General features: G+C 39.7%; 2 protein-coding genes across 6 annotated transcripts in view; both read right to left on the reverse strand.

Moving 5' to 3' along the window:
* The window catches only part of LOC134803845 (fasciclin-3-like), a 215,009-nt gene that overhangs the window by 179,850 nt on the left and 22,719 nt on the right, over positions 1 to 12,440 (reverse strand). The gene's annotated exons all lie outside the window — the stretch shown is intronic.
* On the reverse strand, positions 8,651 to 9,955 carry LOC134803857 (uncharacterized). The gene has a single exon (XM_063776682.1). The coding sequence runs from the start codon at positions 9,876 to 9,878 to the stop codon at positions 8,730 to 8,732; it is 1,149 nt and encodes a 382-aa protein (XP_063632752.1). The 5' UTR covers positions 9,879 to 9,955; the 3' UTR covers positions 8,651 to 8,729.

The following is a 12,440-nucleotide window of genomic DNA, read 5'->3' on the forward strand; positions in this document are numbered from 1 at the left end:
CATCTGTGAAAATTTCAACTGCCTAGCTATCACGGTTCATGAGATACAGCCTGGTGACAGACGGACGGACGGACGGACGGACAGCGGAGTCTTAGTAATAGGGTCCCGTTTTTACCCTTTGGGTACGGAACCCTAAAAAACTAAACATTTACTCACATAGGCATTTACATTGTTTTCCTATGTACAAATTGGTTGACAAAATCATCAATGACGCTGTCGTAATTTAAAACGTTTGTCAGCTCAGCTTCTATATTAAGAAGAGCTAAGCTATTCAGGCGCTCTTCGCTGATAGTGGAACGTATATATTTTTTTATTCTTTTGAGTGCAGAAAGGTGACGTCACTAATGTCACTATTCTAGATACAGAAACAGATTTATATGGGCCGTTTTTGTCACTCAATGACGTTATATTTGCCTGATCTGATCGGTGACCGGTGGGTACTGCTGGGTTTTGGCCATTGAGAATCAAGGTGAGGCATTGGCAGTCAGGCTGGATATAGCTAAGGAGTTCGGTCGGGTCTGGCATCGAGTCTGCTCGAGGGACTATGTTATAGAAATGGATCGCTAGCTTTTTTTCCGGTAGACGCATATGAGCCGTATAGGTAGTAGACGGAAGCTGCTCCAATAGTGTGGATATTACCGCTGGCGTTGCACTAGGTTCTGTGCTGTCATTGCTGCATATCAATGATAATCATTGCTATGCAGACGACAGTAGTAAAGACGCGTATTACACAGGCCGTGCCATTATCCCACATTCTGTGGTGCTGGAAAGTCTAGAAAAGTATTGTATAATGTATTTGTATCTGATATCGAGAGCACTCTATCTATACTGAGTTTCGGCATGGGATCGGAACAATTTAGTGAGATTCAATATCACGAAGACACAAGAATCGCCCAATGTAGTCAGATGGGTCACAAATAATGTAGGTACGTAAATGAAAACGCGAGCGTAGCGAGCGCGAAATTTTTTCGAGAAAATAGTAGGTAAATTTTTAGGGTTCCGTACTTCAAAAGGAAAAAACGCAACCCATATAGGATTACTTTGTTGTCCGTCTGGCCGTATGTCTGTCTCAATATAAAGGGTCTTGACATGACAGAGGGCGGCAAAATAATGCTTGTTATGTAAATTTTACAAATAAATAGGGGAGCGAAAAAAATCTGGTCGACCCTATCTGAACAGCAAATAAAATATTTTTTGACCCAAATTTGCCGCCCCCTAAAATCTGCCGCCCTAGGCTTCAGCCTACTCAGCCTAGTGGTAAATCCGGCACTGCGCCGTACTAATACTTCTTGAACGAATATGTTGCTTAATTTAGGTACTTGTTGGTAGATATTTTAAGCGGGTTTGAAGCGTTCGTTTGTTTATTAATTTAAATGTCAATTAAAATATAATAAAAAATATAGCTAAGTTTGATTATAAAAGGCGCCCAGAAAAAGCCGCGAGGGGGCGGCTTCGCCGCCCCCCCGCGGCCTGCCGCCCCGGGCCATGGCCCCCTTGGCCCTAGGGTAAATACGCCCCTGTATATACCTACATTATTATTCTTAATAATTATACATAACCACAGTTAGCCATTACAAATGCCATGCAGAGTTAGCGTGGTCCGACTCTAAAACTTTGCATTAGAAACATTTTAAAATGTAAATACGCCACAAGGCAGACAATTTCCGAAACCTCAAATTTAAAAAGCGAAAAACGCCTCAGCCGGCTCGCATCTGTCCGCGGCCAAGCGGAAGGAATTTAAAAAGAACGCCTGCCGATGACAGCTGACTGAAAATGGCGGCAATGGCGGGAATATTCATTTTGACAGCGCATTGTTTTAGCAAATTGGAATTTTGGGGGGTTCTCGATGAAATTATTGATGGGTGTAAAAGTGTTCTTTCGTTTTCAGTTACAATTTTTGTTCTACTACGTCAATAAGTTCTATAGTTATTCTAGTTCGTTAATTGGGTCTTTAATTTATAGAGTTAGACCAAGAAAAGTCTGCAGTGATATTGATAGCCCACGCTGTACAAGTGTTATTTATACGTCATAATTTCATAGACGTTTGGCGTTTAAAATAACACTTGCACAGCGTGGGCTATCAAAATCGCTGCAGACTTTTCTTGGCCTAACTCTAAGTAGAAAAAGGTGACAAATAGAAAAAAATCTAAGGGCCAATACAGACGGACTGCAACTTGTATGGGAACTGCACGCCGACGTTGCATTTGGTTGCAGTCCGTCTGTACCAGCCCTAAACGTGAATGTTCGATCTTTCAAAGTAATTTCGAACTTCGAGCCATTTTCTGCCAGGCTAATGGCCTCTCCAAACTTCACCGATAATCGCATGAGATTTGCAATACATGGTCGCTTGAATGAATTCATCGCTCCAACTTAGCCAGCAATTAACTAAAATCGCATGCCATTTATTGCACCTTCTGTAGAAGCCTTTAAGAATTCCACAGACAACGAAAAAAAACTCGAAACATTTAAATGACAAAAAAACTTAAAACTCTCCCAGTAATGCCAGCGTCACAGAAACAACAGTGTTGCCAGCAAATGCAGCAGATATTACGTTGACATTTTTATTTTCCTTTCACGGGAAAACTCTTTGTCAGGAGATTAAAAATAAAATTTGTCCTTTTAACTTGCAACACCGAGCTTTTAGTGAACATTTCAGTTTTAAGCGCCTTTTTATTGGAATGCTTTATTAGTATCCTGGCCTTTTAAGGAAAAATGCAAAAGGGAGATGGCTGAAAATACATGAAAAATGCAATCTACATGATATTATAGAATAGAAATTAAATACATTATACTTTAGCTGTGTATTGTATACTTTGGACATCTTTTAGGTGAGTAGTGGGTGAGCATGTTCCATCCTAGACTGTATCGGCACGTACCATTGTGGTCAAATGCTTACCTTTACCTAAAAAAAATATTTAAAAAAATCTAAAAGACTTTCAAATGTCTTTAGCTTTTTAATAAATGATTGCTATCAATCTTGTCTTCACAGTTGGAGATATGTACCCACATCAAAAGCCTTATTAAGCTTACTGTGGGACTAGGTCGATTTGTGTAAGATTGTCCCATAAAAAAATAATATCTGGAAGACCGAGCTTTGCTCGGAAAACATATAAACCTAGCTAGGTCGATTTTTCGCCCCCGAAAACCCCCCCTACCTATAGCAAATATCATCGAAATCGTTAGAGCGGTTTCCGAGATCCCCGAAATATATGAATAAATATATAAACATACATAATAATAGTTAGGGAGGCGAATAGGGGAATTTTCGGCAATACTCGAGCGTGGCAGTTTAAGATATGAGAGATACCTTAGACCTAATAGAACAACCTTGTAAAGTATTTAGCTCTATATGTAGTGACGCGCGCCTAGGATAGACGATCAGATTAGTAAAAAAAAATGGATAGTCTGAAATACTCGAGCGCCTCAGATTAAGATATTGGGGGTTGATTTTAGTGTTTAAAGACTAAATTTAACTAATCTGACGATAAGTCCTTGACGCCGCCGAGTTATAGGGTCGCGAACTTGTAAAAAAAAAAACGTTAATCCGGCATTCTCGAGCGCGATTTTTTTATTTTTTATTTTGAAGAATATAATCTAAAACTTACTAAAAATACAAAATCTGCCGGTTTCCGCATGACCGGAAGTGTGGAGGAGCCATTTCGTCTTCCTAAGAACGCGTTGCGGCATATAAGTCGCGAACGATACATTTTACAAAAAAAAAAGTTTAAATAAACAAAAAAGGTAATTTTATTGTCATTCTTAAATTCCCCGTTTTATCAAGGAGAAAGAAAGGAAAAAAAAGAAACCAAAAAACCTTTTTCGGTCAGATTAAGAGAACCCACCAACATTTTTGTCAGATTAAAAAAATATGCTTTCAGGATACCGAGATAAACCTCCCCTATGAAAATCTGACGCGCTCGAGTATTTCAAAAAAACTTTTTTTTTTTGCATATTCAAAAATTCATCGTAACTTATCGTCACGCCGAAATCGTCAGTTTTTTTAAAGGAAGCTTCCTTGGGGCCTACTTAACACCCCTTCCGAAAATCTGACGCGCTCGAGTAAATTTTTTTTTTTTGCATTTTTGACTACTTTATATGCCTACCCCCACCACGCAAACCGGCAGATTAGTATACCGTTGTTATCAGAGGCACTCGGGGCATACGTAGTATGAATATCTGACGCGCTCGAGAATGCCCAAGTAACTGTTTTTTTTAACATTTTTGAAAAACCGTACACGCCAAACCCACCGCTAAAATGGTTTTTGCCATACGAGCTTTTCTTTTCGAAATTATTTTATCTTTCGATTTTGATAGGTCTCGACGGCGCCGTTGAATTACGCCATTTAGCTACCTCGCCTCCCTAACTATAATACATATAAACAAGAACTGCTCGCATATTTAATTACACTCTACCGCGATATCATTTCATTGTTTTTAAGAGTTGCTCGTTTAAAGGTAAGTATAAGATAAACGCAATGAATTCATCACATTCAATTCAAGTATATCTGGACAACCGCCATCTTGTCCAAAAATATAACTAATTAATCACATCCGTTATTTCTTATATTCATTAAAGTGAAAGCAGATTTCATCTGATAACTGATCCGTCAATTTTATAATAAAACGGATATTCGAGTTTAGGTACAAGTTTTAATGTTCGGGCTTTCACTTTATGGATACCGTTGGAAAATACCCTTTTAAATATTAATAGGTACATGTAACCTACTATATATAATATACTACCTTTATTTTTATGTTGTCTTACGAAAAACGTCGTCTAAAACGTATTTCAACAAAGATATTTTGGTATTGATGACAAAACTAAAAAAGTTTCTTTTGTACATACTTTGGCTTTTTACAACATTTGGCTCGATGCACCTCGAGCTTTCGAGGAGCACCGATAGCCTATACTATTCTTAAAACTTTAAATAAACTGTCGGGGTCAAGTATCAAAATACATTTGCAATGGGTGCCATCTCACATAGGTCTAACGGGGAACGAATCTGCTGATAGACTTGCCAGGGAAGCTATAACAGAGGGAATAGTAAGTACTTGTTTGCCATACCATACTGACTGTCTAAACTTCGCACGTTCTAAATGCCGAGACTTATGGAAGGAGCACTTTGACGAGAGGTCTTTAAACAAAGGAATATGGTACAGAACAATCCAACCTAATCTGTGTCAAGTGCCATGGTTTAGAGGATCTGGTATGAGTAGGTTGGATATTATAATAGCCCTCAGACTTCGATCCGGACACATTCCACTTAATAGCTTTGCTTTCTTGATGCGCAAGAGTGATACACAAAACTGTACGGAATGTGGGACAAGAGAAGATGCTACTCACATTATGATGGAATGTATCCGAAACGAAGCAGAAAGGCAAGCCTTTGTAATTAAACATAAAATTAACCTATTGAATGTGGGTACATGTAACGATATTTTAGCACACCCTTTGTCAAAAGCAGCTAAAGATTTATATAAATTAGTTAATTTTGGAATTAAGCGACGGTAAATTTGTAATTTTGATTTGTAACAATGGGGGTGACATCATTATGATAAAACCCTTTTATTAAATAAAGATTAAAAAAAAAAAAGAAAAAAATATTAATAGGTACATGTAACCTACTATATATAATATACTACCTTTATTTTTATGTTGTCTTACGAAAAACGTCGTCTAAAACGTATTTCAACAAAGATATTTTGGTATTGATGACAAAACTAAAAAAGTTTCTTTTGTACATACTTTGATATAATATATTATTCACTTATTATAGTGTGTCAAAGGACTGTCTCATTTCAATCATAGACAGATAGAATCATACGATCTTTGTCTTACACTAGAACTAGCACCCAAAAGAAAAGGATGAGTATAGTTTTCCTGGTTCTTACTGACTGACAATTTGACCAACTATATTAATGTCCATAGTTAATTCAAGTCAACGTTTTTAACACCCGATGCTTAAAAAACCGGGCAAGTGCGAGTCGGACTCGCGCACGAAGGGTTCCGTACCATAATGAAAAAAAATGCAAAATAAAACGGTCACCCATCCAAGTACTGACCTCGCCCGACGTTGCTTAACTTTGGTCATAAATCACGTTTGTTGTATGTTGTATGGGAGCCCCATTTAAATCTTTATTTTATTCTGTTTTTAGTATTTGTTGTTATAGCGGCAACAGAAATACATCATCTGTGAAAATTTCAACTGTCTAGCTATCACGGTTCGTGTGATACAGCCTGGTGACAGACAGACGGACGGACGGACGGACAGCGAAGTCTTAGTAATATCAAAATAGGGTCCCGTTTTACCTTTTGGGTACGGAACCCTAAAAAGAAGGCTTATTATAACTATTATAAATTTAGCATGTGTACGTATTAGTATGTGGCACCATAACTCCTAAACAGATATGATTGTGATTTTTTTAAATAGATTTCATTTAAAAAATATCAATGATGGTTTTTAGGTGGGTTTTCACTAGCTGGCGCTATTATAAATATTATAATGTTGTTGGGTGGTTTTGGATTTTAAATGTAGAATTTAATCAATTAGTTGAAGTAAGCCTCAGTTGAAAAGTTGTCATACGAGATAGGTATTGACTGTATCGCCCACACTCTTGACTGTCCATAGTTGGACCTTATTACAAAATGCATAAGGTCCACCGGTGTACAGTTAAGTGTGTTCCTGTTTGTACACGAGTCTCATGCTCCTTTCATCTCTGTTTACTTCTTAATGTTGTATTTTATTTATTTTAATGTAATTTGATGTTGATGTTATTTGAAAGGAAATCACTAACAATATAGGTACCTAAATAAAAGTTTCTTTGAACCGACATCAGATCTGGGGTTTCATAAACATCAAACATATACGAAATAATAAGTAAATGTACGAAAACGATGTCGCCATAAGACCGTTTCATTCATTTTATTAATGATTATTCTTCGTAAACAAACTGGCATTTTCGTTTAGAATAAAGTCGTCCCATTTTAAAACAGTGCTTAATTCCTTGTTGTTCAAAAAAATCTTAAATAAACGGCAAAATTTAAAAAAGAAAACACGAAAAAGTTAACAAGCGCGCTTTAAAGTTCAAAATTCGAATAGAATATTCACCGCATTCAAACATCAGAGACAAAGCCAATGTTGCCATGTAACAAATTAAATCTCCCGATTCCGCGAGACAATTAGTGTTGCCAACTGTTTAATTAGATTGCTGAGTTTTTTTTCAAGGATTCTGCTATTTAAATATGTACTGTATTTATAAAGAGGTAAGGATGAGTTCTGTTTGACGTTTGCATGTGAAAGGATGATTCCTTTATGTCTTTTGTGAGTTGGGCTTTTGCTGTGGTTTTGTATAGGAAGCATATGTCTTTATTAAAATCGTATGAGCGGATGTGAATGTACACGGCTTTTGCTCAGCAGTGGGTAGTATAATTTATAATGAACCACAGAGTAAAAATACGACATACAAACTATAGTTTGAATTTAGTTCGTGAAAAGAAATATATACATTGGTAAATCCCCACTAATATCACTACACCTTATAAAACAAAAACACCTCCGTCGCGTCTCTCTGTTTGTTTTGTATGTAGGTATGTTCGAGATAAACTTAAAAACTACTGAACGGATTTTCATGCAGTTTTCACCTATCAATAGAGAGATCTATCTATCTTGAGAGTTCTGGATTTTTAGGGGTCTTGTGTAACCCGTCTGAAGCCGGAGCGGGTCGCTGGTAATACTATAAACTACTATAAATGCGAAACTAGAATAACTGTCTTTTAGGCAGCGTCCGTCTGTTAACTTTTCACGCTTTAACCGCTATACCGATTTAGATGAAATTTAGAATGCAGTTGTGGAAGTGCGTACATTGGCCAAACTAAGCGCAGCGTTCAAGAGAGGGTGAAGGAACACATAGCAGCTGTTAAAAATCGCCATGTAAACAAATCCGCAATAGCTGAGCACTTGCTGACAACAGGAACGAATCACTGGATTGAGCTACATAAACCCAAAGTCCTCTCCAACGAGCGACACTATTATCCGCGGATCGTGAGAGAGGCGATTGAAATTAAAAAACACCCTAAAAATTTCAATCGTGAGGACGGGTACAAATTATCGTCTACTTGGGGACCAGTGATTCAAATGTTGAAACCAGCGGATATATCTTCGGACCAGTGTACGGATACTGTGAGTGTTGCGTGTCGTGCCGTGGACAATAAACATTAAACTTTAACGGGTAGCTGCAATTTCTTTGTCTACCCCGAACATTTTTATAAACTAATTTCGGGTAGTTTAGTGGTGTTTTATTAATATCTCCGTTGACATTTGTTGGGACGTCAGTCTTTCCGTGACCACAGCTGGTGCAACTCAGCTGAAACGTCGGAATTAAAGGTAAAAACAATGAAATTATATCGCGGTAGACCCGTTTGTGTAATTAAATATGTGTACAGAAGGTATCGTTCAATGCTGTCGTTTATCTCGCGATAACGATAAGATAAGTCGATAAGTATGACGCACTGAGTACTCAACCCACATTTTACTGCAATTTAGGGCAAGTTTAACTCACCTACCGCAAAATGTGCCTACTTTGACACTGGATAATGAAATGAAATGAAATGAAAATCTTTATTTCAGGCAACTAATGGCCCATACATAAATACCTTAAAACTAGCATACATATTATATAAAAATATATTTTATAACTAAACTTTAAAAAACTAAACACCACATATCACATTATGGCTGCGATGCATTACGCAACCCCGCAGTGTCAGGGAGCCGGCCGCGGAACCGCCGAAACTTGACACCCTTCGGCCAAAACTCCTCCTTGGTGAAGGTCGCTAGATGGTCAGTCGGAACGCTCACCACAAACGAATTAAAATTCGCATTGTGTCGAGATTCCAACTTTGCGACCCTCAGGATGAATCCGGTCTTCGTTTTCACATACTTTACGATGTCATCGACCTTCGTAAGGTAATGTAGACGGGACACATACAGCAGCGTCGACGGTGTTGCAGGACGCAGCAAATGGTTCGGTCCAGTCGGTGCGGTACCACACTGATTCTGACGAGCCGGTTTTCTTCTCTTCCCCACCTTCTTGAAACCGTCCTCGTCACATCGCGACTCCCTTAGAGTCGGCTGTGATTGGTCCTTGTGAACAGGATCACGAAGGCTCTGCACCCCTTTCTTCGGCCGCTGCTTAGGCTTGGACACAGCAGGCGGCTTAGCGGCAGTACTAGCGTAGGAACGTTTCGGGGTTAACGTACTCTCGCGTGACGTGCGCGTCTCCGGTGACGTAGACGGGCGGGCGGCGGGGCGCGGGTCGGCGGTCGCCTGCTCAGCAATTGCCGACGCATCCAAATTCGCGGGTTCAAAACCGCCGATGGACACATTCTGCGCAACGTGACACACGGATATGTTAGAGGTATCTGACCTACATTCCGAATGTGCGCTACGTAATAACGCCAATTCGGAACGTAGCTCACTGATGGTATTATTAGATACCTCTAACTTAGCCTGTACTTCTGCCAGACTCGTCTTCAGGAATGTTATGTCCTTCAGCAGCCTGGTGACGTCGACGTGATCAAAGGTAACCGGCGGTAACCGGTCTAGCCGCTTCGCAACGAAGGCAGGCACGTCGTCTGGATCGGTCTCCTTGAACAGTTTGATTATGTCCTGGAGACTCTTCACGCCGCCATCCCTCCGACGGGATGGCATCTGGTCAGTTTTGCCGAGCGTCTGGAAGAGCAGCGCCTTGCCACTGCAAATGTCGTCTTCACTGAAACTTGATTTGCAGATCTGCCTGATGCTGACTTCATCCATGGTGTCTACGGCGTTCTGTACAAACGCCAGTAATTCATTCGCTATGAGTTGTTGCGAACTCATCGCGAAAAGTACGGGGCAGCGACTTAAGTCACGCCGATCGCGAATAAATATTTTATTCGATATTATGCAGTGAAGCGCGTCCGATTCCAAGCGCGCATCACACCAGAGTCCGTCCGATAAGTGTGCTCCAGTGGCGTTATTCATAAACTCATTCATCATCATCAACGTATCAGCCAGAGGAGGTCCACTGCTGGACATAGGCCCAAAGAGTGCCACAATGACCGGTCTTGCGCCACCCGCATCCAACGGACTCCCGCGACCTTTACCAGGTCGTCAGTCCACCTTGTGGGGGGTCTACCCACTTTGCGCCTTCCGGTACGTGGTCGCCGCTCGAGAACCTTTCCGCCCCAATGGCCATCGGTTCTATGTGCAATGTGCCCCGCCCACTGCCACTTATGTTTAGCGATTCGGAAACTATATCACAATCTCCTCTCAGACCCAGAGGCTGTTGTTTTGTTGTGGAATTTGGAACCTTTTGTTAATAAATGAAAGTTTAGATGTGGGATGTGTACAAAAAAAAGTATCGGCGGTCTCGGGAGGTTATTTAAGTGTTACGGATAGTAGTAACTTTTATAATAATCAAAAATTTAAAAAAATAGTCAAAAGAAGGGTCATACATATAGTTTGTCAACGGACAGACAGAGAGAATCATACTGTATTTCATACTAGCACCCAAAATAATGATGAGTTTAGTTTTCCTGGTTCTTACTGACTGACAAATTGGTTTGACCAACTATACATACAATAAATTGTTTAGAAATATTTTCTACTAGCGACCCGCCCCGGCTTCGCACGGGTTACTCAAAACAAATTATACACCTAAACCTTCCTCAAGAATCACTCTAATGATAGGTGAAATCCGCATGAAAGTCCGTTCAGTAGTTTTTGAGTTTATGGCGAACATACACAGAAACAGACAGACGCGGCGGGGGACTTTGTATCTAGAAGAGGTCGCCCACTATCCTCTCAAATACCAACATACTCGATTGAGTAATCCAGGAATTTCCTTTGTGCCTTGTATTTAATTAATCACTTAGCCGTTAAATCTTGGAATGCTGTAAAGTTAGATAAAAATAACTTCAACAACGGACAGTGCTTTGAAAGAGGTTCTTTTACTTAGAAAGTTCACAAGTTCAAGTTGTTCATAAGACTTAGCGAGACTTCGCCTCAGAAAAGGGTCAGAGGGAGAGGGTCTCTGTTGCACTTGTAAATTCGTAGTACATAACTGTGAGAGGGAGGCAACACATCGAAGTCGTCGAACGTGGTTCGCGGTAGGCCCTTAAAACACATCAGTGCGATAGCTCACGAGGGTTTTTTTGTGCCTGATAGTAAGCGACTACCGTCTCACATGGACACCTGCTGCTGGTTGCAAGTGTGTTACTACCCTTGAGATGGGAGTACGGTACGAGTAAAGCATTTCCTTGAAGGTTTGAAGGTCGTATCGGTTCGGAAATACCGGGAGCGACATTTCATTCCACAAATTTAAAAGTGGAAAAATTACTGTCTTGGCTGAGACTTGAACTGGCGGCCTCTGGATCGATACTCCAGCGCTCTGCCATCTAAGCCACCAAGACCTCATCTATAGCCAGCCAATCTTTCCACCATATGGGTCTAGGGGACCCTAGCGAAATCTACCGTAAACTAAAAACCACAAGGGCAAAAATGCTTTCCTATGTCCGGATGTTCTCCTCTACATGTCAACTCGACACAATTTTCAGCAGATTCTCGTGAAATCTCTTGTAATTTATTTTCTCGATTTAGTTTATGGAAATTTTTCACAATGGCGGAGCAAACATTTATTCAGTTTTAGGCTATAAGTACAGCTCTCGGAGCCACTAGTTTATTTGTAGCATTTGTCGAAAGAGTGTCATCTTGACTAGGCCCCCTGATATGATTATGACGATAGCTCGCCAGCCTATAGTAATACGGACAACAGCCATGCGTTAAGCCTTTTGTTGAAAGTTAGACGTTAATTCAAGAGAAACTCCTTTGTGCTCCTAATTGTACTAAAAGATTGACTAAAAGGTTACATTTTGACGTCAAAGGGCAAACGTTTTATAGAGATTTAAAGGCAGTTATGACGTTATGGAAGTAGGGCAGATTTAGGCATTCGTGCATACGTTTTATACTCTGTATCTTTAGGTATTTAAATAAAAGTAAACAAAATTTACCCTCAAATGGCTCCTTAAGCCAGTTGAGGGTAGATGAAAACATTACATGGTCAAATAATGTAGGTTAAAGTCAAGTCGTTCAGTGACTGATCCAGGCGGTTTTGTATTTGGTTGGTTAACCAATAAATGTTATAACTACCCGAAAATGTACAAATTGTTTGTTTACTTTTATTTAAATATTTACCTAAAGATACAGACTATAGGTATATTTATACTACGTCGGTCCCTAACACTCCGCATCCTTAAGTGTTTTGTAGTAATTTATGGAATATTAAAATGACAGTTGTCATTTACTAGGCTTCCCCGCTTAAAGTGGTGTTGCCAACGTTTATTCTTCCTTTTGTGAAAATGTTTGCGAAACTGTGAAATTATAACCTGTCAAACAACTTTG

The sequence above is a fragment of the Cydia splendana genome, chromosome 27 (genome assembly GCF_910591565.1).
Source record: "Cydia splendana chromosome 27, ilCydSple1.2, whole genome shotgun sequence".
Lineage (NCBI taxonomy): Eukaryota > Metazoa > Arthropoda > Insecta > Lepidoptera > Tortricidae > Cydia > Cydia splendana.